This window comes from Bradysia coprophila, unplaced genomic scaffold (assembly GCF_014529535.1).
Source record: "Bradysia coprophila strain Holo2 unplaced genomic scaffold, BU_Bcop_v1 contig_110, whole genome shotgun sequence".
NCBI lineage: Eukaryota > Metazoa > Arthropoda > Insecta > Diptera > Sciaridae > Bradysia > Bradysia coprophila.
This window is the reverse complement of record NW_023503387.1, coordinates 530,003-557,018: the sequence shown is the minus strand read 5'-3', so window position 1 is coordinate 557,018 and position 27,016 is coordinate 530,003. Positions and strand designations below refer to the sequence as shown.

Below are 27,016 nucleotides of genomic sequence, written 5' to 3'. Positions count from 1 at the left end.
GAATTTCTAAAAGAAAGACCAAAACTAATTGATCAATTAAAATCAGAACCTGACTTGTATCACTTTGCATTTAAATCGTTCGGAATTTATGTAGTTAGTACAGTCATTATTCAACTGAAAAATGTGTAGCTTCGACTAAATTAAATAAGAGGGCACACCGAATATAAAATCCTATTATGAGTCCAGTTTATGTGCAAGGTTCTGAACATTTGTGTGTCACCCGCCTTCGTGGGTGTCTTAACCTGTTCTTTCAGAACCTTGTATATGTTAGCTTGAAAGAATCAAACGTCACCTTTTAATTCCACTCATTCCACTTGATGCTGCTAAATTTGCTAAATTGAAACTTTGAACTTAGCAGCTCGTTGTCGGTATGTCAAAATGTCGTGTTTGATTTTAATGTGAAAAAATTATTTTGAAGAGATAACTAAGGATTGTGCTTATAAAAATATTGTGGTTTTAGTGAAAAATTGACATTTCGAAAAAATTGCTGAAAATATGAACATGAATCAACACTTCATTCCACCATACGGCACGCAACAAACTACTGTGAGTGGTATCCAGTACGGCCAAATGGTTCCAAACACCATGTATTCAGTATCAAGCTGCTGGTGGCATTCTGCAAGCACCAATGCATCAAGTGACTGACGCGAGAAGCGTTATGTGGGGCCAGGGTCCATTGATATTGTATCCAGTGAGTGGCGTTCAGTGGGGCCCAATGTTTGCCGTTCAGCACAGCCAGACTCCTTTGATGCAAATGCATGTCCGATCACCGTATATCCAGTATCAAAAAGTTGGAGGCACACAGCCAAACCAGAAGGATATCGGTACGCCATACATCCAGTATCAAGCAGTTGGGGTAATACAGCCGAGTCCAGTGCATTTCGGAACACCATATACTCAGTATCAAGCAAATGACATCCAGCATGGAGATGTTCCACATATGGTATGTACAATCGATGATCATTCTGAGAAAATGTTTTTTTATTAACTAAATTTCTGCGGAATTCAGGGCGACGAACTCTACGGTGACTGTCGTGGAGGACAACAATTTCAAGAGGGAACGGACAATTCAAAACAAAATCATGCTCAGTGCCGTCGCAACGGTTTGAATAATACCATTTCGGTAAGTTGAGCTGACTTTTCGAATTCCGGATAGAATTTTTATTTTTGTATTCCAGAGCGATCGTCAAGAGATTCTCGTCAGTTCGACTGAACATCAACAGTTGACAAGCAGCTCAGCATCGTATGAAGTAGGGGTAAGTTTCAATTGACTCGTAAATTACTTTTGACGATCACAAACAAAATCCGATGGACTTGAACGAAAAAGTACTGAAGTCTTAATCTTGAAAGAAAAATCAGGAAAGATTTCCACCCCAAGAATCGGCTGTCGGATGACTGAATCGATTATATTTTTCCTCTTAAAATTTGTCGTTCATTGCGAAATTTAAACTTATCCCCAAAACGCGTTGATTAGGTTTGTCATACATTCGAATAGTAATAGTATTTTACGCAACAAGGGAGTAGGCCGAAAATTCCTTCCCGCATTGCTTATTTACGTCAATTTGAGAGGTGAAAGTTTACTTTCCAACAGATAAAGTTTTGAATAAGAAAACAGTTTCATGTTTAAATGAAAACGTTTATAATAATCTGCCTGCCTTCATGTACTTACCATTTTGTAAGCAGTTTTTTTTTTCTAGAATTACCCATTAGGAATTAGTAAAAAAAATAATGCAATTATGACATTCCACGTTGCATATGAGCACGTCTGATGTAGATCAAGTCCAACCCTAACCTCAAAGTATGTGTAGGGAAAATGAGCAAGCACTTTGTTCAAGTTTGAAAAAAGAAACAAATGTTTGAATGGTTCTCATTGTTTTCTTGTAAGATATGAGGTCAAACATTTACGCCATACAATCAACAATTATAATTTCACCTTTTATGCATTGGAAATCGATTAAATTTTATGTTTTTGTTGATCCGGAAAAAAGCACAAAAATAAACGGCACCTCAAAAATTACAATTTTTTTTCACACAGTTGAGGTTAGGGTTCTCTATGGGTGACAGCATAGCTGTATGTATGTGTTCAGGTTTACAGTTACTCGGACTTGATCTATAACACGATCCTGGCGATGTGAAAAAATACTGTTCGAATTCGAAACGACTGATGAATTTGCAATGTTTAGTGTGATCCAGTTGAATCGTCAATTTTTTATTGTTCTCACTTATAAACAAAAACTTGTGTGAACTGTGTCGGTGCTCTATCCTCGTTCAATCTCCTTTATGGCAAATCTTTGTTATTGAAACCAAATAAATTTTTGCTTTTGAAAAGGGACTTGCAGCATAGTCACTTGTTCTTTGCAATGCCGTTACCGATTGTTTCTCAACAATCAAAGTTTTGTCCATAAATGAGTTCTTTTTCGGGGGAAATGTTTTATGATTGAAAGGATTTATTTCAATCTGAAACCGACAAATTAGTCGTACTTCATACAATGCTTATAGCTGCGAAATGATATAATGATTCAATTTTCAGGCTGATCGTGATTTGGACGTGCTGACGGAAAATCGTTTAAATGATTCCAAATTAGACATGTACGACGTCACTGATTCTTTCCTTCCTATTACCAATCGTAACGATACCATCGAATCGACTGACAACTTCGCAACGAAGTGTGGTTCAAACACTCTATTCGGCCAGGGAACAGACAACGATGAAAAAAACGGAGCGTAAGTTAATTATGATGTATATTTATGAAAAGTCAAGCGGATATTATAGAAGTCAAAATTAGGTTCCTTTTTTCTATCGTAAAACTAAAAAAAATTGACAAATTCAGAAGTAATTTCAAAAACGAGAAGTCGAGATTTTTATTTTTGTTTGTATGAACTTCTTTGCAGCAACATTTGTTTGAGAAGTGAATTTTTTGCCGATCGTATCAGTGTGTTTCCAGCATAATCAAAAGTCGTATAATAAATCTATGAAAATATTGAACTTGTTTGTAGGCTTCAACTACAACAGTAAATACGAAGCCCAGACTCATGAAAGGATGTGACGATCGAGACTTGTATGTGAAATATTCAGATGACTCATCGTCAAAAAAGTACTGCTGTCCGTTTTGCAATAAAATGGTGGTGAAATTGCCGAGACATATGGAAATAAAACACAAAGACGAGGACGATGTTAAAAACAGCATGATGTACGGGAAAGGTAATATTCAATTGCAGAAGTAACGTTAGAACTATGAAATCGTTGGAAAACATCGCCACTAAGTTGATTTCATTTTGAGTGTCGGTCCTCTATGTTTTTTCTCTTAAGTTAAGCTTAACAGAAATCAGATCGATTGTTTCAGTAGTTTGTACCTGGAGTCTGCACACTCAAAAACGAAAATGTTCTCACGAAATTAGTACGAATGCCGATCACTTTTACTAAAAAGAAAACTGGTGACAGTTGTTGTAAACATTTTTTTTTTTTAAATGAAGATGAGAAGATCGAGTATTTTTTAAACTATTTTAGATTGTGGAGACCATATAATCGTTGTGTTTTCAGTAATATTATGCAGCGCATAATATAAGGATATGGTTATTGGTTAGTAGATAAGATAAAATAGTTGTCTCGTGTACCAAGAGTTTAAAAAGAAAGTATCGAACCTCGGATTTTTTTTAATGACATTATTACGAATTCCACCTGATAATTACGGGGTAAATCAATGCAACGAAATTTGACTCATAAAATATTCGCGAAACAAATGAGATGTGTGAAAAGTTTCTACATGAGGCCTTCAGCATTGTCCTGAAATTTCGACGACATGAGTATCAACGACTTCCTAAAAAAACAGCGAGTAGTCGTAGTTCTTCTCGTTCTTCTCGTAGTTTCTTCAGAAAGTCACAGTTTCTTCAGGATGTCACCGTTTTTTGTAAAAAGCGGCGACTTTCTGTGAAAATGATGACTTCATTTTCATTCTCTACTCAATCAGTCAGCGTTTGACTTGATCAGATTTTTTAGACTCAGACATCATATCAAATTTGCTTTTTCGCATAGTTTTTACATTTGGTACATAGGAGAATGAAGTTTAGAAACTAAGGGTAAAATCTATTACAATTTAGTACTTTTATTCATAAAAAGACTGCTGTCACTGAATTATTTTTTTATGAACCAACTTCAGTATTGTTGACATTAAAGTTACGTTGAAGCATGTGGTTTAACTTTTGTTCGTTGTACTTTTGATTATTGTCTGTGTTGTTTTCGTAAATTTACAAGAATTTACAAAAATGTCAAACAAAAAAATGTGGTCCAGGTGTGTTGTGCGCGGTTGCATAAGAGACCCGTCGGTTTCAATGCATCGTTTGCCGAAAATACAAGCTGTAAGACAGCAATGGATTCAAAAATTACACCTGGATTCAAACCTCAACGGCACAGTTTTCGTTTGTCAGCTACATTTTCGAAAGAGCGACTACGTTGGAGGTAATAATTACTGAGACGAAAGTATTATTCGCCATTTACGTTTATATTTCGTAAACGTTCAATAACTGCAATTTTTCCCATCGTCACTCACCTAACCGATTTAAAACATTTCAATGTAGGAAATGAACGTAAACGTCTACATTGCATGGCAGTACCCTCAGTAAATCTTCAGTATGCGAATATCAAAACTATCAACACGAAGTCAATTGAATCATCCGCTCAGGAAGATCGTGAACCTTTGTTCGACGAAGAAACGCCAGAGCAAAATTTCGTCGACAAAGAAGTGACCGGTAACAGTTCTATAAATGATGAGGTGATGACAAAATCAGTTAAGAATAATGACTTTGCGCCGGACAAGAACATGCACAGTGATATCGTCATATCGACATTATATGATGAGGAACTGTTACAGCGATCAGTGACAGATGATTTGATAATTGAAGTCGATAGCAGCTGCGAAATGGAGTTGATCACCGACGATGAGAATCAACAATTTTATGAACAAGAAGTTGCCTCATTCAAGTATCATGATCTGGCTGCACGATCCAATACAATTTCTGCTGAGAAGAGCCATTGCGTTTGTAAACACGAAGCATTCGCGTATCATGATCAGGTGACACAAACATACCCGATAAGCTCAGCAAACAAATGTATTCAAGTAAATATGGCTTACGAAGAGTTGTCAAGACCATGGACGTTGCTAGATATGCTTAAAAATAACAGCGATCTTCAAAGCTGGACTGGAATTCCGTCTTTTTCTACATTAAACAACATCGTGTCATGTATTGATAAACTAAAAAGTGCCCAGGATCAACTCAAAAAGTTCAGAAGTACACCAACCATGTTGACTGTGTTTGTCATGGCTAAGTTGAAAACGGACCTTACGTTTAAACAACTTGCATGTCTCTTCGCTTTAACGCCTAGGACCCTGGGTGAATATTTCCATAAATTTCTGCCAATATTGAAGGCAGTGCTGGAGCCAGTAATATTTTGGCCGACAACAGATCAAGTCGGTAACAATCTTCCGAAGTGCTTCAAGCCCGATTTTGAGGATTGCTTTGTTGTTATGGATTGTACAGAAACTCGAATTCAACGGTTAAAGTCTCTGGAGAGTCAAATCAAAACGTACTCACATTACAAAGGTAAGACAGTTGATGCAATCGAAATCTACATAAATGTTACTCAAGTTTGAATCCATTCAGGTGGACATACCGCGAAAGAAAATATACTTGTCACTCCATGTGGACTGATTATAGGTGTTTCGAAGACGTATGGTGGCAAGGCATCTGATAAGTACATTGTTATTAAAGAAACAGTAATCGATAAACTGAGCTCTGGCTCTGCAGTGATGGTTGATAAGGGATATGATATTAGAAAGGAAACAGCAAATAAAGGTATTGCGTGACACATAGTTCTTGCTAACTTAATCCAATAATTACATCCAATGTAGGTGTGAAACTTTACCGGCCGCCGATTTTAGATCAACCTCAACTTTCAACAGAAGATGCAATGTATAATACAAAGGTAGCAACTGCCAGAATTCACGTAGAGCGAGCGATACAACGAATAAAAATTTTTAATATCTTTCATGGCAAGATCAACAGATCAATGCTCAAACACATTGATGATATAATCTTTATTGCATGTGCAATTACAAACTTAAGTCGTCCTATTCTAGCTGACGACAAATTTTAATAAACTGGAATGTGATTTTTCGCCTTTCTTTTACACTATCAGTGACCAGCAGACAATCAACATATAATGACATATACAAGGTCTTGCATTTAATAGATCATTCAATCACGACACAAAGAACTTTAAATAACTTAATTGAATTGAACTCTCGCCCTGTTACATTCATACAATGACTTACACTAGTTCCATTCATACAATGACTTACACTAGTTCCATTCATACAATAACTTACACTAGTTCCATTCAATCAATGACTCATGCTAATCCTCATACTTTTTTTTATCGGTTTCAGTCACAAAGTGTTCGTAAATGTAAGGTAAAGCCTGTTGAAAGAATACAGACTGCAAGGAAGAAATATGTTGGGAACAGAAATCTTCGTCGTACAAAACGTTAATAATGGAAATCTCTTTAAATTTATAGTTATGGATTACCAGATCCGCATTTTTAGAACATAACAAATGCATGTTTAGTTGAATTTGCCCGTAGTATACATGTTTTTTTCGGAGTTGGAAGCTTCCGTTCGTGTAACACAAATACTTAATTGATGACAAGGCCGAATCGAAGGGTTCAGTTGCATTTGTTAGAGTCTTAACTTCTACTACAGTTTTAGTGTCAAGTACGAAACCATCGGGAGAACATCCTAGCCACGGGCAAGAGGGGTGTACAATTGTTCCTAACTTGATGACTTCTCTTCCCGTTTCTTTCTCGTATAAACTTAATCCATTTCCTTCTTCTCTACGACCAATTTTGAAACTTTCTAGGTTTGGCTTTTCTTTGTAGTAATTTCTTATTTTGGACATCCAATCAACATTCGGATTCTTGGAAGCAGTAAAGAGACGATAACATTCACTCGCAGTAATTCTTAACTTTCTTTCAAAACACCACAGTGCACATTTTTGATCTTGTGTTTTCAGCGTCAAATCGATTGCTTCTTTCATATCTAAGCAAATTCGCTGAATGTGGAAAAAGGTAAAGTTACAATGAATGTTTAGCATATTCACATGGCACAAAGTAGATACAACATCTACGGACATCACATTCTAAAATACATTTGAGGACAACAACAGAACATGTAACTAACGAGATACCTTGTAAGATTGAACTATGTTGATACCTTGTTATAAAATTTGACAAGCGCTTGAGGAGTATTGTTCAGAATGAATATTCTCAATTTGAAGTTCGTTTTTCCAAATAACATAGTCAGAAAATCCCTAACTTTGCTTTCTTCAACAACATAATCCTCAGGAGATGTCATTGATGCTTCGACGCGTGGTTCGGGTGCCGCCGCTTTGGGTGCTTCGGCAGAATTCTGTCTATTTAAAAATATTGCTGCAGCCGACGTGGGATCTACAATATTTCAACTTGTTTAATATAATTGAACGACTGCAGACCTAGTTGATTAATTACGATACCACTGAATAGAATGTTTTGGAAACAAGTATATTCCTCATCCGTTACTTCGTACTTTATACTTTCGAAGCGTTTCATTTCGTTTAAATTTGCTATCAATTCTGGTTCCAAGATAGTTGCAGACACTTCCTTTGAAATTTTGCCCCACTTCATTTTCCGTTGTGTGCACGTCATTACTTCTAGTTTCTTTTCACTAAACAATTTCTTGTTAAATGCAAACCCTTAAAGACTCTTTTCAAACTTACGTATGAATGTGTAACAGTGCTGCGTATACGTGCTTACATTTACCTCCGTTCCCAGCTTTACACGAACAATGAAATTTCCAGTCTTTAAAATTTTTTTCTGTGTAAATTGTTAAATTGTGAGGAGTTTCGGAAGGGTGTGAGGATTGAATACATATCCCTTCTAGTTTACAAATAGTTTTTCCTTGCGACACAACTCCCAGATCTAGCAAATGTGAAGCCTTGTAAACTTCTTCCCCGTTCCTCATCATATTCGGACCACCAAACTCCAATAAATCCAACACTCCTACATCAAATTTGACGTAGTTGTTGTCGTCATTGTCGAGAGTATCTTGGTCCTAAATAAATAGCCGGGATATAACGCGAAAGTAAATTCCAGCAAATTTATTGCATCACTAACCTCAAAAAATATTCCGATGTCGTCAATATCCTATTCATTTGGAAAATATTGAATAATGAAAACAATTCACACGATTGCTGAATCACAAAGATTTTCATTCATTTACCATAGATCGTGATGTCATTTTTCTTACAAAAAAAAAAACAAACAAAAATCGTATTTTTTTGTTGACAAATTAATACAAACTGAAGTTAGTTCACAAGAAAATAGTCCAGTGAGAAAGAGGTACTAAGAAAATTGTGGCGCCTCTACAGGCCAACCGACTAGGCGAATTTGCGTTGTTCATTTTTCTAATCAGACAACAGAAATTAGAAAAGGTCAAGTTGAGTATTTGTGTTGTCGTTGTGTATTACGTTACAAAGTTCAACAATCCACTGGGTCAAAATTTCGCACCGTTACCAGTTACCACAATTCGATTTCTCTTGACCGATGAGTTGGAATCTGGACGTTTATCTTGGAAAATTCTTCGGGAAATGGAATTTTACTGTTTCTCATATAAAAATGTTGCTTTGAGTCATGTGCGTCCAGGATTTCAACAATGGTACGTAAAAGTAAAACTTTTCACTTTTATCACATCGAAAGTATAGATTGTGGCTTTGAGCACTATTTCACAGCACTCTCAATGATTGACGCTATCGGCAAGTCGGTCACTTCACCGAACGATATTTTCATGGACATTGTGATCGAAAATTTAATTTCCTAACAAATGATTTTGAGGGATTCTTTTGAATTTCGACTGACCGAAATCGGCGCTATTTTTTGCGGGACTTTTTTATACATGCCTAGTTTAACCTTGGTGCCTAGGCCCCAAAACCAGTCTCAGATATTTTTGATCTTCCATACCTGGCTGGTTGTAAGTGGCCAAAAGTCGAAAAATGGGGTTTCGTAGTCCGTATTTCATTTCCTTAAAGTGGCGAGGACACGGGCGTGTAAGTGTTCGTTGGAAAGCTGACGTCGAGTACTCCCGTTTCGGCCGTTTATCATCAAATTTTTAGAAGGTAATATTCGCCCCGGTAGTACTCGACATCAGCTTTCCAACGAACCCATACACGCCCGTGTCCTCGCCACCTTCCGGAAATGAAATCCGGACTACGAAACCCCATTTTTCGACTTTTGGCCACTTACAAGCAGCCAGGTATGGAAGATCAAAAATATCTGAGACTGGCTTTGGGGCCTAGACACCAAGGCCAAACTAGGCATATATAAAAAAGTCCCGGAAAAAACAGCGCCGATTTCGGTCAGTCGAAATTCAAAAGAATCCCTCTTTTAAATTTCGTATCTCGAAAGACCGACTCGAAGGTACAGCTATCACAAAAAAGATAAATTTACGCTGCAATTGCGCTACAGAGGAAAGTACCGTAAGAAAAATTTAAAACAAAAGATTTTCCGAAGCCGCGTCTGAATTTATCTTTTTTGGGATATCTGTAGTGCCATCGCTGATTTTCGCGGAAGTAACGATAACAATTTCCACAATCTATTGAAAATTGGTTTAGGGACATATAATTAAATCTTTTTGGCGACGACTTTGTGATGACTGCGATGATATATTTGACTGAAATTTTTCTACTTTTTGAAAATATTTCAGGGGCTGCAAATCGACTGGAAATTCTAGAGTCACTACGTAATACTGGACGATTGAACTTCATCAAGGACGCTGAACTCAATAAAGGTGAAATGCTGACGTGCCGGCGGCCAAATCCTAAATTTAGCAACGCTGGCACTCGGTTCAAAACATGTCCTTTCTGTTTTGGTGGTTATACAAAGAATGGCCTTCGACTGCATGTGAATTATCATTGCAAGCGGAACCCGAAAGCAAAGAACTCAATCCAAAAGCCCAAATTGAATGTTGAATATCCAAAAAACAAAAACACTGAGGAAACATCAAAGGGGCCGTTCATAAATTACGTAACGCAAAAATTGACATTTTCAAGACCCCCTCCCCCCCTCCTGTAACGCTAGTGTAACGCAAGGTCATACCCCCCCACTCCCCCGGTTTGTTACGTAACACAACTCATGAAAAAATTGATATTTTTCTTACAGTAATTACAAAAAAACTACACGAATTGTATGTATACGATTGCTTCGGATCTTTTTTTTACAATTTAGACAGACATGTCCATGGTGATAAGTTTCGGGCGTCACCTACTGAAAAATAATGTTGCAATGTGCAAGTTTTTAAGCACATTTTAATTTATTTTAAATGAAAATGTTTTAATTTGATTTTTTTATGTTACAAACCATGTATTTGAAACTCGATTCGCTGCACAGACTTTTTAGTACGAAATATGTTGCGTGACGTAACGTTACTGTCAGACCCCCCCTCCCCCCTGTAACGCTGTGTAACGCTAGACTGATACCCCCTCCCCCCCTCTTTTGCGTTACGTAATTTATGAACGGCCCCAAAACACGAAATCACAGAAGAAGTGCTACATCAAAATACTGGACAAACATACAAAGACACTGAACTGTCAAAACATGAAAGCACAGAGAAAATATTACAAGAAACACACCACGAACACAGCAAAGAAATAAATTCCAAAAACATAGACCGAAACAGGAATACCGTGGTATTACAGCACTTTCAACAGCGATTGAAGCACGGCACCATGAAAAGGCTAACAAGGCGCTCAAAAAAGTGTTCTTAAGGTTTCAAGATTGCGATCTTGTTCGTGAACTTAAATTCGACTGGCTGATTGTGATATATGGCAATCATCTTGCGACAAAAAACACGAAGCTCAAGTCACCAGACATGATTAGAGCTCGACTGAGGCTGATTGCACGGTTTCTTCGTGAGATGATGCGTATCGTGCCGGAAGTTACCGATCTCGCGTCGATGTACCATCCGAGGTACTTCGATACAGTAGTTGAGGCAATTCGAGCAACTGCGAGGTACAATGAGGACAGCAAGAAATATGCTACGCCAGCCGTCGCTTCGTCTATCGTTACAGCAAACAAAACAATAGCAGTTTTGCTGGTGAACCAACACATCAGAAGCGACGACCAAGAAAAACAACGTCTCACGCAAAATTTCTTGACAGTGATGAACGCTGACATCCACAATCTGATAAACAAAACTGTGAATGAAAACGTAAGCGAAATTAGACGGCGAAAAGTTGTTAAATTGCCGACATTAGATGACTTGAAGCTTCTGAACGAATTCATACAATCCGAGAGCAAATTGTGTTACCATGAACTACTGGAATCGTTTGGTTTCTCGAAATGGTTGCAGCTTTCCAAGCTTACGATGATTTCCATCCTCATTTTCAACCGGAAGCGGGTAGGCGATATCGAGAACATTACTCTCGCCAGAGCCGGATTAACCCATGGGCAAAGTGGGCCCGGCCCAGGGCGCTGGGAAAATAGAGGCGCTGAGAAATTAAATTTTTTCGACAGTGTAATCATTTCACGTTCAACATAAGTCATGCACAAATCAACGTCGATTAAAAAAAATTCGCGCTCGCTTCGCTTGCGTCTGTACATTACATTCTTGGGGTAAATGTGAGCTACAAGAAATGCATATATACATCTAACTTGATATTTTTGAAAAATACACGCACATCGACTAACCCAAGGCTGTTCGTATTTGGTTATTTAAAGCGTTTTTATGATGGTCCTGCTTTAGAAAAGTTGAACTTTGAGGCTTCTGGCTGAAGACACTATAAATAATTTTCAACCATTCCATTTCTTCATTTTCGTCAGCCGCCGGTAATAGTCGGATGATGGAAAGCTTTTAGCTCATGAGGAATTTTCGAAAATTTTGTAAATTCCTCATGAGCTGAAACCTGCTCATGATCGCCGGACAACGGGAGTTTGGAACAAACAAAGCAGCTGGAAAAGCTGCAGAACAAATCCGTTTCCGCCCGTTGAAAATTGTTCATGGCATATATTCGCGATTTTTTTTGTCGAAATCCAAGGCCAATTACCTAAATTTCAAGATCTAACACTTTCAGAGTGAAGACAAAGGATCATTCTAGAGTGCCCTAAACTTCAATACTTTTGGGATCCCGAGTCCTAGATCCTTGAAATTGCTTCAACGCAAGTCGTTTTTTCCGAATCATGACCTTACCCAACGCACTGCTCCTAGCATGAACATAAGAAATATTTGGAGGCTGATGAAGTCACAGTAGGCACTGCGTTTCTTTCGTGAAGATAGGTGACTTGTTTTAGTTGTGTGAGTTCAAACACACAATACAATCAATCTTAAGCGGTAGCTCTCATCACAAAAGCCTCCAAATTCGACGTTTGTCAAAGTAGTGTTCATACTAGGAGCAGTGCGTTGCCTTACCAAGTAGAGTAAATCTCGCAATATAATGAAACTGTAACAGTATCACAAATATTGTGTCAAAAATTCACGTTTTTTTCTTGGTTTTTCCTCACAACGCGTTCATGTTCTAACGATCTTCCAAGGGAAGTGAAAAGTGAGAATAATGAGAGGACATTCGAGTGTAAATTGAACACCTGAATGAAACTATAGAATTGTGATGTAAATTTGAATTGTAGTGTTCATTTTTCAATGTCTGTGATTATGGAACTTTGTATTTGAAAATAGCTATTTGCTAAATAAATTTGTTTGATTTGATTTGTTCTTCAAGAAGTATTTCAAGAAAAAATTGTTTCGGATTCATTCTACAAACTTCAAACTTAAAATCCCGAAAAATACGAGCGAAACCTTAGAAAATAATATTCTTGAGGAAATGTTGAAAACATTTTATTTGATTTGGTTGACAATGTAGGAAACAATTTCTTTAATAAATTTTTCATGCGGCGCTGCAAGGCTCGTTGCCCAGGGCGCTGTAAATGCTAATCCGGCCCTGACTCTCGCCGATTTCGAATTCAGAGAGGCTCTTAACGGAACGACAAATCAACAAATGTTCGAAGCCTTGTCGGAAGAATCGAAAGAAATTGCCAAACGTTACTGTCGGATGAGAGTACGGGGAAAGAAAAATCGAACCGTTCCGGTTCTGCTGAACGAATTTATGGTTGAGTGCCTGAATCTGCTAATTGCTCATCGTGAAAACGTTGGAATCGATAAATCGAAAAATTTGTATCTGTTTGGCCTTCCTCCTACATTAGTTCAACCTGTTCGAGTCATCAACGGTGTAACGTTGAAAAAGTTTGCCGAACTCAGTGGAGCCAAGGATCCGTTTTGTATCACCGGGACAAACTTGCGAAAACAGCTGGCCACTACTTGTGTTTCGCTGAAGCTCGACGATGCAGAGGTTGCTGACGTTGCTGATTTCATGGGTCATGCCGAGCTCGTGCATCGAAACAACTATCGACAGAACACCATTGAGCGTCAAGTTGTCCAAATGTCACAATGGTTGGAAACTGCGTTGGGAAATGTCGCCATAATTGATAAAAGTGGAAGAGATCTGAACGTTGAAACACAGCGAAAAGCTTCAGAGCTTTTAAATAAATTGATAGATGCGCTAAGTATGGAGGATGGAACGGAAGATGAAAATCCCATACGTCCAGCTGCTGCGCTTTCAGGTCGTCCATACAATGTCGGTCGCAATAATAAACAGACAGCAGCTGCGAAATCCAAACCCCACCGAGCAGTCGAACCAAATTTCAAAGAGTCATCGTCTGAGACAAGTTGGTAGTCAAAATAATTTTTTCTAAAGTTGGCAAATGACCGATGGGAAAACCACTGAACATAACCTCACTATAAGTATAAGAAATGGCGATCCGAAGATAGTAGATGCATAAAACAAAGAGTTATTAATTCATTGGCATCTCGTGTCAACAATGTCGACGTATGGATTGGTGGTGTTATGCCGCTGAGACATGCTAATTTTGAACGGCTTTTATTTTGATTCTTCACAGCGCAGCGACAACATACACCTGATCAGGGTACAGCTCTCTAAATTTATATCCGGGGAATGTTTTCTAATGTAGTGTATGGCAATGCACGAGTTACTCAGTGACTAGCTCTAGATTTACGAGCAGAGCGATCTCGATGCAAAACTTTTTCATCAATAATTCTTGTAAAGCATAAAGTATGGCATATTTGTTATCGTTGTAAAGCTGAGACTCTAAGCTACCATATAAGCAACCAAATTGACGGGAAATACTCTTACCAGTAAGGTATTGAAGCGTCCAAAGTTCACCGAGGGTAGCCGAAAAGTGCAATTTCTGAAAATGTAACAGAAAACTTCGATTCAAAAATAATTTTTTTGCTGTTCAAAAGGGTTCGCAAAACTTGTCTGGGATCATCATTCAAAGGCTTCCCCGGTTGCTTTGTAAAGGATATATCAGTCTTTTAAAATGGTGAAATTTTTACTTTTAGCTACTATTGCTCGATGAAGAAATTATCGAGAGCCTTAATTTTTACACTTTAAATCTTAGAATTTGTCCCTCTACCAATTCCAATGTAAACCTTGAGTCCTCACTGTTTCACAAGCCCTGGCTGACGCTGGTGCTGGTTCTCAGGAACAGCTAAGTGGATTTTGCTAAAACTTGTTTACTTGAACAGCACTTCCCTCCCCCAACTCCCTTATGAAAAAAACCTGGATGTTAACTTACACGTTTATTTAAAAAAATTTTAAGCCTCACCGTGCGGTAGAACGGCTACTTAAAAAAAAAAGATGCAATGCATCCGAAGTAAGATGCCATGCATCTGAACTGAGATGCAATGCTTCTGAACTGAGATGCAATGCATCTGAACTGAGATGCACTGCATCTACACTGCGATGCAATGCATTTGAACTGAGATGCAATGCATCTGAACTGAGATGCAATGCATCTGAACTGAGATGCAATGCTTCTGAACTGAGATGCAATGCTTCTGAACTGAGATGCAATGCATCTGAAGTATGTCTGCAATATGTCGCGTCGTAGCTGGTATTGGAGAAAAATGTCCCCGAAACTATCATATTGAAAATGTCTCTGAAGCTAACAATAAACCATTATATAAAGAGTCACGTTAAATACCAGATTTCAAAGATCACAACTAGTTCAGAAAAGTGAAAGGATTGACGTACAACGGCTTTACACACAAAATGAAGAATTTGCTACGAAAATGACTGCCGAGTTAGATAACGTCAGCAATCAATGTGAAACATTGGACGAATTGAATACCAAAATCGTCGATACAATAATGGGTTTCATGAAATCCAAATGCAAATCCGTCCAAGGGAAAGAATCAAAACTCAGCAGAGAAACGTTAGACCTGATCGCAAGCAGAGCAGAGTTGGTAAAAAAAGGAGGACGAGATTCGGTGGAATACCGGAACTTGTCTAAAAGTATCAACAAAGCAAGGAGATCAGATGAAAGAAAATATAATGTCCAATTGGCTCAAAACATAATTGAAGCTAACTGCAATATGAAAGTCCTACGGAGAAAAATGACAAACGCCAAAAAAGAAATCTTCAAATTACGAGACAAAACAGGAACGATCCAAACGGATCGAAATGCGATATAAAATATTGCAACAGAATTTTATGAGAATTTGTTTTCTTCAGCAAGACAGAGTCCAACGGAAGAAACCGAAGATAGACCAATAATAAGAAACGTGGAAGCCATTAAACTAGGTGGAGACTCCTTATTAAAGGCAATCACGGCTTTGTTTAATCAATGTCTCCAATGGGAAGAAGTACCAGAAGCCTGGGAAAATGCGGTAATTACATTGCTGCATAAAAAAGGAGACATAACAAAGCTGGAAAATTACCGGCCCATAAGCCTATTGTCAACACTCTACAAGTTGTTTATGAAAATCATTACGAAGAGGAACACTAACAAGTTCGACTTCTACCAACCTGTTGAACAAGCTGCTTTCAGATCTGGTTTCAGCACAAACGACCATTTGCAGGTGATGAGAACGCTTATTGAGAAGTGTCGTGAATCGACATAGTCTTGCTATTCATAGACTTTGAAAAAGCTTTCGATTCAGTGGAAACATGGTCGATATTGGACGCATTAGACGAATGTAGAGTAGACTCAAGGTACTCCAACACAATTCGATATGTGTACAAAAATGCTACTTCATGTATAAAACTTCATAAGAGCACGGAGAAATTCAGAATTGGCCGAGGTGTAAGGCAGGGTGACACCATTTCACCGAAATTATTCACGGCGATTCTGCAGAGTATTTTTAGGAAGTTTAACTGGAGTAAAATGAGAATAAAGATAAATGGAGAGTACCTAAGCAATCTCCGCTTCGCTGATGACATTGTACTGTATTGAAATTGGTCAGGCTCAGCCTATGCTACAACAGTTAAGTGAAGAGGCAAGCAAAGTTGGCCTCAAGATGAACTTATCGAAAACAAAAGTCATGACCAACATCGGGGACGATAGAGAAATCAAAATTGGTGACACTGTCATTGAACGAGTGGACAGCTATGTATATCTAGGACATAAACTGAAGTTAGGTCTGGACAACCAAACTGCAGAAATAAGACGTAGGATTGGTCTTGCATGGGCAGCGTTCGGAAAACTCAGACTAATTTTCAAAAGCAAAATGAATAATAGTCTGAAACGCAAAGTTTTCGACACTTGTGTCCTTCCAGTGCTCACTTATGGAGCGGAAACGTTAACTTTAACGAAAGCATCCGAAGATAAATTGAGAGCGACACAAATAGCCATGGAACGGAGTATGCTTGGAATAACACTCAGAGACAGAATGACGAATCAATGGATTCGACAACAGACCAGGGTCGTTGATGTCATGGAAAGAATAGCATCTCTGAAATGGAGCTGGGTATTGCAAGAAGGACAGACGAACGTTGGACCAAAAAGATCATGAACTGGCGACCATATAAGAGACGAGCTATATGTAGACCACCAGAGAGATGGACAAACGGAATTAAGAATATTGCAGGTACAAACTGGCAGCAAATGGCAATGGATCGTACAAAATGGAAAGAAGTTGGAGAGGCCTACATCCAGCAGTGGATAGTAACAGGCTGAAAAAGAAGAAGAAGAAGAAGAAAATCATTAATTTGACCGTTTGGAGTATCTTACCACACAGTAAGCAATTTCAACAGAAGTATACAATCTACTATTGTGTCAAATGTTTGTGAGTTTCATCCTGAGTTTCCGCGTGTTTTTAAGCTTCGCGGACGTAACTTAGGTCAATTCGAGATTTTTTCTCAACCTTTCGTTCCTTTAAGCATGATAAATTACATACGTACATTCGCGGAATTTTGAAAACCGACACATTTTCTGTTTCGTGGTTTACTGGTTTTTTGTGAATTTGGCATGTATCATGTCCGGAGCGATAGCGGAGGACTTGACGCAGTCTAACTTCCAAAAAAAGAACGAATAAAATTTTTTGAGACGCGGCAACTATATATAGCCGAACATTTCAGTTTCTACCCTTTGGTTTGTATCACAACGAAACATATTCTATCATATTCTCGCTTCAAATACGAGCAAAACGAGCTATCACTCGACTATGTAGGTTTAAAATTGCCGGAGATACATCGTTTTGAATTTGGTCACTTTTCATACAAAATACACCAAATTGACTTTTCCCAAACAATATCTATCTATCTATCTATCTATCGACGGTCGATCTCGGAAACTAGTCAGCCAATCTCCATGAAATTTTGCAGGAACCTCAGGGTGGGCATAAAAATGAAAATGTGATACGCCATTACCCCAGGAAAAACCATAATTTTGTTTTATTGGCCTCGAAGTGGTTTCTGAGTGTGGTTTTCGAGGGTCGGGAACGCGTTTTCGGCTGTAGCTTAGCTGTATTGAAACTTACTCTTATTATGAGAGATAGAGAGTTACTTTCTTCGGCAAAGTCTCAGAGCTTTACGAGTAGAACATACAGCGACCGCAAAATAGTTATCAAGAAATTCATGTGTTTTCTGAAATTTTTAAGTTCCAATAGTTTTCATATATTTGGAACTTAATCGCGGTGAATATGGAGATGCCATGCCGTCTGTCCATTTTTTTTAATGTATGACTTATATAAGTCAGCTCGACCTCTACATGCTTTCTACAAGTTTTTTACATTTGAATTTTGGAAAAAGCAAATCTTCAAAGAAATGACTTCTCAAAACGCGAGTCAAAAGGTATTTTTATTCTTGTTATTCGGGAAGAAAAATCAATTGAAACAAGCAAGGCCACTTCGTGGCATACCCGTAACTCTACTTGTGAAATAATTTAAACACCATAAGCTGACGCCGAGCCGTACTAAACCTTTCTAAAAGCCTGGAATATCAAACTTATCATCTCTCTCTCACTTTATTTTCGTCTCTGCTGCCCATTTCTTTTTTTTTGTTATCATGTTAGGAAATGTGTATAAAAACATTTTTTAACCGCTGCATTGTGTTATAAGTAAACATTTTACAGATAAATATGTATTATATTGCTTAAAATAGCTATATATGCCTCAGTTAAACTTGTCCATTTATGGGATGCCTAAATCACTTCATACATATAATCAATCAGATCCTATATTAAACTTCAATATCTCTTTTTTAATTACTGCACATGATAAGAACATTTTTATTTTCCTTGACTGTAAATCATGGGGCTAGCCAAGGTATAGGTATAGGTATTTCTCTAAAGTTCAGATTGGCCGAAATTTATGTACATTGAATGTGAACGTGTGCCTCAGAGTTGATGGTTTTGGTGAGCCAAATGACACATCATTCTTTTTCTGACCTGTTTTTTCTGTTTTCACCTGAGCCGTTGATGTTAGAGGGCGAACCTTTCTCGTAGCTTGTTTCGTCGAGAGGTACGTATGTGCGAATAGTCCTTTGTCAAACTGCAACGTTAAAAAGATCGTTTACGACCTAATGCCATATTTATGACCGAATCAGTGGTGCCAAAAGCTAAAGGCGGCAATGTGGTGGAAGCTTAACTTGAAATCGAAAGATAGGAAAAATGATGTGACAAATATCCATATTATGAACGGAAATCCATTTTTACTTCAACCATAGATATTATCCGAAAAAACATTCGCCTCTATTCGCTCGCTTCTATCACGTAGAAAATCTTGTTTAGAAATTTTGGTGTGATGCTTGCAGTAAGTACCTATGTAAGAAGTGAGGTATGTTGTAATAATATTTGTATTATCAAAAAAAAATACAAGTAAACATTTCGTGGGGTTTTGGGTCTGGCTACGGCTCTGCTCTTGTTCACTTAGGATTAAAATTGTTAGTGTACACGGATAAAATTTTCTATTCAAATCCATTCGAACTTGGTGTACACGGACAAAATTATCTTTTCAGATCCATTCGAACCGGATGTACACGGACAAAATTTTTTTTTCAAATCCATTCGAATTTGGTGTACACGGACAAAATTTTCTTTTCAGACCCATTCGAACCGGGTGTACACGGACAAAATTTTCTTTTCAAATCCATTCGAACTTGGTGTACACGGACAAAATTTTCTTTTCAAATCCATTCGAACTTGGTGTACACGGACAAAATTTTATTTTCAGATCCATTCGAACTTGGTGTACACGGACAAAATTTTCTTTTCAGATCCATTCGAACTTGGTGTACACGGACAAAATTTTCTTTTCAGATCCATTCGAACTTGGTGTACACGGACAAAATTTTCTTTTCAGATCCATTCGAACCGGGTGTACACGGACAAAATTTTCTTTTTAAATCCATCCGAACTTGGTGTACACGGACAAAATTTTCTTTTCAGACCCATTCGAACCGGATGTACACGGACAAACTTTTCTTTTCGAAACCATTCGAACTCGGTGTACACGGACAAAATTTTCTTTTCAGATCCATTCGAACCGGGTGTACACGGACAAAATTTTCTTTTCAGATCCATTCGAACTTGGTGTACACGGACAAAATTTTCTTTTCAGACCCATTCGAACCGGGTGTACACGGACAAAATTGTCTTTTCAGATCCATTCGAACTTGGTGTACACGGACAAAATTTTCTTTTTTTTTCAGACCCATTCGAACCGGGTGTACAAAATTTTCTTTTCAAATCCATTCGAGATAAATTTTCTTGCTGGTCTGTTCCTGAACATTTGCCACTTTGCGACGCAGATTTTTTTGGTAAAATTTTGGTTGTTTCCAGTTAAATTTTTTTTTGGTAAAAATTATTTGGCAGATGATGAGAAAAACTAAGCCAGCGTGTTTGAACTAAAATTGGGTGTAAAATTTAATTTCTGTCTGTTCCTGAGCATTTGCCACTTTGCGACGCAGATTTTTTTGGTAAAATTTTGGTTGTTTCCAGTTAATTTTTTTTTTATAAAAATTATTTGGCAGATGATGAGAAAAACTAAGCCAGCTTGTTTCAACTAAAATTGTGTGTAAAATTTAATTTTTTCGTAACGAAGCTGAAAGCGTAACGATATCATTCATTTTAGAAATTGTACTTCAAAGACTGCGTCACACTTTTCTCGAAGAGATTTTTGTTGGGAATTTTATATGAAGAAATCAGAAGCTCAAGTAAAGCACAGAAATACAAAATGTGTCGGTTTTCAAAATTCTCTTCGTGTAACTGCAGTAATGGGGACGGGTAATCTGGCACACCATACAAATTGATGGTGTGCCAGATTCACCTATAGGCGGCGAATTTGGCACAATCATGACTTCTCATTACATGTCGTAAAAGGACGCATACTATGATGCGTGTGCCAGATTCCCCGATGCCGCAGTAACTGCATTCGAGCGAAGTGAGTCAACGAAATCCTTTTTTGTCACGAGTGATAAAAAGTACATCAACATTGAAATAGTACATGAAAAAGTGAATATTTTGCGACTGAACTGCATCAACAAGTATTACTAATAGGGAATGTAACCGGGAAATTAAAAACCGGGAAAAACCGGTTGATTCGGTTTACCATTTCCCGGGAATTTTTTTTTTTTCATTTACCGGTTAACCGACCTTCAAAAATTGAATGATTTTTACATTTTTCCTTTGCAATAATACCTAGAATTGAATTATTCTTCTAGTTGCATTACAGCATTACATCTGATTTGAACTCGTTGTGAACATTTTCATCACATTTTCATCGTAAATTGCACCTCAAGATCAGCCCTAGACTGAGAAAAAAGGATCAGTTTATTTTGCGTTGCTGAGCTGGACAATCATGCTGTAATTTCTATTGTAATTGAATTTTCACCACAGTCCAAACAAAAGAAAATTCAGCATAATTGTCGATCTGAGCAACGCAAAATGTGTCATTTGTACTTAGCCTTAAGTTTGCAACTCTGAAATTGATGTTCTTTAGAAAGTCTACAGAATTCGAAGTTTAGAAGATCGTGTTACTACATCTTTAAGAAACCAATTGAAGCAACGTCCGTCAAAAATTCATGAAAACAGTTCAATAAGGAGCTTACCTTTCATTTATTTCCTTTCTCGCTCAGCATAGTAAAAAATTCAATCTTTACACTGTCCAACAGAAATTTTGAAACTAGTTCACACGATCGATTTCCGATATTTCTGTTGAAATATGTAGATATGAAATTCTTTATCATCCTGAAAAATGCAAATAAAGGAACGGTAAACTCATTTCTGAAGGGCTTCGCGAGCACAATAAGCCACTTAGTAGGGGTAGGATGAAAGCATTTGTCATCGGTGCAAGTTACAAACTCCCAACTCATCCAAAAAAATGTCTGAACGAGTACAGAATGTACTATTCATTTCCCGGGAAATTTTTTCTCATTTACCGTTGTTCCCGTTTCCCGGTTTTTCAAAATCGACGGTAAATGCATTCCCTAATTACTAACCATACCATTCGGGATGTCCTTTATTAGTATCAGGAAGAAATTCGAAGGCGTTATAGAATTTCAATTATTGCCAGCCGGGTCATACTAGACGTAAAGATGTAAAAACCTCATAAAATGTGAATATGTGATAAGTATTAATACTTTTTATTCTAAACCATGTCGAAAACTTTACTTCAACATTTAATAGGATAAACTAAAACGAAAAGAGAATGGGGGAAAAACTTTTTGCGTCGGCTGCAAAGTATAAACTTTTCGCAAGCGAACCATTTTATCAAATGAAATTTGAAAAAAAGAAATCAACCTAACCATTTTTGGCACACCATTTTTAGACAAAACATTGACACTATACCAACAACAACAAAATGATCCAATTCATATTCAAATTTTATATCGGGAATGTGGAAACATAATAGCAAACTGGATACCTCTCCATCGATATGTCGTTAAGTGTTATTTATTGGAATGAAATTATGCAAATCAAGTCATAAATAATGATGTCACGTGTATGCAAATAGTACTTCGATATTTGTTTCCTTCAAAAACTTTAAAATAAATCAAGGAAGGTTTTTTTAAACTTTTTTTTCGAATTACAAAAGAAGTTTTATTTGTTCCTTGGATGATGCTATTACTGAAGGACCTGTTGAAGTGCTTATTTTCACCGCGGTGTTTCAATCGAGTTGAGAGTGTATACGCAGGCCACTCTTGAAAATTTGTTCTCTTTTTTTGTAAGAAATATTATTTTTTTGCAACCAACAAAATTATTAATTTTTTGGAGCAAATTTTACCTGCAAAATTATTGTTTAGTGACAGGCAAAATTGTTCTTCAGCAATAAGCAAAATTATTGTTTCGGAATCTGCAAAATTATTGGTTTTGGAGCATTTTTTTTTCTTCCTTCTACGAGATGTGTCGAAAATACGATTTGTTCAACCATGGGAAGTTCCGTATAAGAAGATTTCGTTGTGTGTTCTCCTCAGGAAACCATAAATTTCGGTATATAATGGAAACTGTGCTTGATCCTACGAAGATCCTACGACCATTCACGTACGTTTAAGTATATAATGAAAGCTATGCTTGATCCTACGAAGATTCTACGACCATGCACTCTGCAGATATTGATCTGAGTGAAAAACTAATAGCATTACCACACACTGGCAGTTTGTTCTACCAAAATCCGTCGAGGTGAAATTCAATTATTTTTCGGATGACAGCCTTCGTGACAGCCAATCTATTAAACCTTTAATTTTTAATATTTTAATCTCAAAATTAAAAAAATAACTCGGCTCTGTAGTTGCCTTATTAATTTTGCTGCTCAGAAAAATACTTGCCATAAATAATATTACCAGCAACTAAAACCGTATAATTCCTCTTCCTTTAACATTTATTAAGTCTATTCTTTCATCGCTTATAATTCGATTTATATTCTAACTTTAAATCGGATATGAGATTTCCCGACTGAATTCAATGGTGCAAAATAAAATTTATTATTTTAAATTAGGAAAATGTTTTATGAATAATCCCATATAACTAACGAATTAAGTCTTTTATGTTCCATCAATTTACGTTTATGGGTTTAATTTAAATACACACACAATATTTCATTCCCGAATGATGTGTTAGTTTCAAGTATTTTGCCAACTGTGGAACAATAAATTGAATAAGCTTCGAGGAGTTGACCTGTGTCAATTTCGTTTCGAATTTCCATAAAATTTAAATATTTTTATGATAAATTCAAAATGTAAACTTTAATTGAATTTCCATCGTTTCATGTGCTTTGGTGGTTGTTTATTTTATTAATACAAAATTCTTGTATTACACCATATTGTTTACTCCTTTGGACAGATTCGTCTCGATTCCCAAAATATAGAAAACTTGATGTGAGCTGTGGTTGAAAGTTCAATATTTAGAGGACTTGCGGCATTCTCACAAAGAATAACTTAATTCAGTGATACATTACACGTTGTGAAGACAATCATTTATCATTTTTTTCATGGTGATAATAGATTCAAAATGTCGATAGATTTGTGAAGGCTCATTATTATCATGGCACTCCAATGAACTGAATATAAAAATTGACAAAACATAAACAGCGAATGAACTTGGTATAAAGGGATTCACTTCGGAAAAGGAATAAGAGAGAGTGTCTAAGTGTAAGAGACATAAAAAACATATTCAGTAACAACATAGCAGAAAAAATAGGCGAATAGACATAGATTAATGATGAAATAATAGTTTCGATAATAAATGTCCATCTAGATGTCTGTGGAGGTTTTTCATTAATGTCCTTGCTATTTGTTATTATAATATAATATAATATAATAAATATATTTATCCTTTGAGTGAAATGTCTCCATTTTGTATACCAGGGCGCCGATTCTAGTGAATGTAAGAATTCGTAACTTGACAGTTGTTGGTTTATACAATTAGTAACTTTTGTAGAGGAATTGAAAACTTTAACTGCACATATTTCGGTGTCGATGAATTTTAAACACAATAAGTCCCTGTTCGGCTCAATAGTACGTGTAATTACCTTTCTAATGACACCCCACACGACCCTGTACGGCTTGTGTAACTGGAGAAATTTGTGTAAGAAAAGTGCAGGTTTTCGGTTTTTGATCACCTTTCACCAGCCACACAAACATCGAAGAATTTTTAGACCCGTACGAAGTACTGGGGTCTTATAGGTTTACGCATACGTTTGTAACACGTCGAATTGGACTCCCTGAGTAAGGGGAAACCTATTGTGGTTGTCTAGAGATGCCAAATCCGCGAAAAAAAAAATGTCCGTCTGTCCGTCTGTCTGTCTGCACGATAACTTGAGTAAAACGCATCCGATTTTGAAAATTCTTTTTTTTCCCGTTTGGTAATGTCAAAAGACAGGCTAAGTTCGAAGATGAGTGATTTTGGATCGACCCCTCCCGAGCTGTGGCCCAATAAGTGCTTTACGGTTTTTCGAAGATATCTCCGGACATTTAAACGTTAAACTTGTAAGTGATACGTCAAATAAAAGGTATTTACAATACCGATCGACAAAAAAAAGTTTATGGAAATCGGATGACCGACTCGTGAGTTAGACCCCTTGGTGTGGAACAGGCACAGGGCGGCAAGCAGTTTTTGCTTGTAGGTCGGCCACATTTGAACATATTTCGTCTGTTTTAGCTTTATTAGATAGGTATTGACCGTACCAATCAGGTAAAAAAAAATTTTTATGAAATTATGTTCTCCGGAGCGTGAGCCGAAATTTTTCACGGCGATTCTGCAGAGTGTTTTTAGGAAGTTAAACTGGAGTAAAATGGGAATAAATATAAATGGAGAGTACCTGAGCAATCTCCGCTTCGCTGATGACATTGTACCGATAGCAGCGAATCTCGGTCAGGCTCAGCTTATGCTACAACAGTTAAGTGAAGAGGCAAACAAAGTTGGCCTCAAGATGAACTTATCGAAAACAAAAGTCATGACCAACATCGGGGACGATAGAGAAATCAAAATTGGAGACACTGTCATTGAACGAGTCGACAGCTACGTATATCTAGGACATAAGCTGAAGTTAGGTCTGGACAACCAAACTGCAGAAATAAGACGTAGGATTGGTCTTGCATGGGCAGCGTTCGGAAAACTCAGACTAATTTTCAAAAGCAAAATGAATAATAGTCTGAAACGCAAAGTTTTCGACACTTGTGTCCTTCCAGTGCTCACTTATGGAGCGGAAACGTTAACTTTAACGAAAGCATCCGAAGAAAAATTGAGAGTGACACAAAGAGCCATGGAACGGAGTATGCTTGGAATAACACTCAGAGACAGAATGACGAATCAATGGATTCGACAACAAACCAGGGTCGTTGATGTCATGGAAAGAATAGCATCTCTGAAATGGAGCTGGGCGGGACATATTGCAAGAAGGACAGACGAACGTTGGACCAAAAAGATCATGAACTGGCGACCATATAAAAGACGAGCTATAGGTAGACCACCAGAGAGATGGACAAACGGAATTAAGAATATTGCAGGTACAAACTGGCAGCAAATGGCAATGGATCGTACGAAATGGAAAGACGTTGGAGAGGCCTACATCCAGCAGTGGATAGAAACAGGCTGAAAAAGAAGAAGAAAGAAGAAGGAGCGTGAGCTAGGTCTCTTGGAGTGAGCTCTTATCTGGCTACTCGGAAGTACAGTGAACGTGGTGTATTTTGACAATATCTCGAGTAAATTTTGACCGAATTTCATGAATTTATTTTTGTTTGAAAGGTATTAACGAATGTAAAGCGTCGGTACTATTTCCGGTCTCCTAACAAAATGGCTGCCGGCGGCCATATTGGATTTTAGTAAAATAGAAATATCTTGGGAAAAATGATACTTAGAGAGTTTCTGTTAACATGGAAATAATTTGTTATGTGTGTGGGGTTTCAGGGATTCCATATACGGACATCTATATATACCTATATACAGCTATATTGAGCTATATACAGGCATATAGAGCTATATAATAGCATATATTTATCTGTGAAATGTTTATTTATAGTGAAATATAGTTAAATATAGCGGTATATAGCTGTTTAAATAGGAATTTATGAAATTTGTCTTCGTACGGGGCTGTCTATATTGCCTTCGGCAATTTAGTTGTATATGATAACAAGGCAAAGAGTGGATAATGTAAGTGATTTTAAAGGGAGAATAGTTTTTCAGCAGAGAAGAAAATGAAGTAAGAGAAATGAAGAGTTTCACATTAAAGGCTTTTGATACGAATAGGTGTTTCGTACGGGTCGGCGTTAGCTATGTTTTTGAAAGTGGTTTTGGCTTCTAGGGCCGAATACCTTTCTAGGCACAAATAAAAAAGTCCACTGGAAAATGCGTCCGATTTCGGAAGGCTGTTTTTCAAAAGAATCCCTCAGTATTGCTTAAATTCATTAGAATCGGCGCACTGGGTATAGATTCTCGTGGTGTTCGTAACTTGACAGTTTTTAAAGGATTTTATACACGCAACTGTCAAGTTACGAATATTTAGAGCTACGAAAATACTAGAATCGTCTACCAGATTGTAGATTTTCGTACAGTTTTTAACATTTAAAAGTATCGTCATATTATAAATTTCGTACTTCTGTTATTTTCCTTACTTTTCTCATTTCTCCCACGGCTGTCCTCAACGAAGAT

At 37.2% G+C, this 27,016-nt stretch overlaps 2 protein-coding genes across 2 annotated transcripts; both read left to right on the top strand.

Moving 5' to 3' along the window:
* The first annotated feature begins 483 nt into the window (after nt 1-483).
* Nucleotides 484-2,728, top strand: LOC119073035. The gene is made up of 4 exons (XM_037178352.1): nt 484-943; nt 1,010-1,123; nt 1,179-1,256; nt 2,531-2,728. Exons 1-4 carry the CDS (start codon nt 629-631, stop codon nt 2,726-2,728), a joined length of 705 nt encoding a protein of 234 aa, XP_037034247.1. The 5' UTR covers nt 484-628.
* Nucleotides 2,729-4,126: 1,398 nt separating this feature from the next.
* LOC119073034 lies at nt 4,127-5,648 on the top strand. Its single transcript, XM_037178351.1, has 2 exons — nt 4,127-4,456; nt 4,576-5,648. Exons 1-2 carry the CDS (start codon nt 4,264-4,266, stop codon nt 5,646-5,648), a joined length of 1,266 nt encoding a protein of 421 aa, XP_037034246.1. The 5' UTR covers nt 4,127-4,263.
* The last annotated feature ends 21,368 nt before the right edge of the window (nt 5,649-27,016 follow it).

Bases quoted from the DNA above. Each gene is read 5' to 3' on its own strand.
- LOC119073034 (XM_037178351.1), top strand. From the start codon at position 4,264: ATGTCAAACAAAAAAATGTGGTCCAGGTGTGTTGTGCGCGGTTGCATA. The intron at 4,457-4,575 runs GTAATAATTACT...ATTTCAATGTAG, and splicing joins AAAGAGCGACTACGTTGGAG to GAAATGAACGTAAACGTCTA.
- LOC119073035 (XM_037178352.1), top strand. From the start codon at position 629: ATGCATCAAGTGACTGACGCGAGAAGCGTTATGTGGGGCCAGGGTCCA. The intron at 1,124-1,178 runs GTAAGTTGAGCT...TTTGTATTCCAG, and splicing joins GTTTGAATAATACCATTTCG to AGCGATCGTCAAGAGATTCT. The intron at 1,257-2,530 runs GTAAGTTTCAAT...TTCAATTTTCAG, and splicing joins CAGCATCGTATGAAGTAGGG to GCTGATCGTGATTTGGACGT.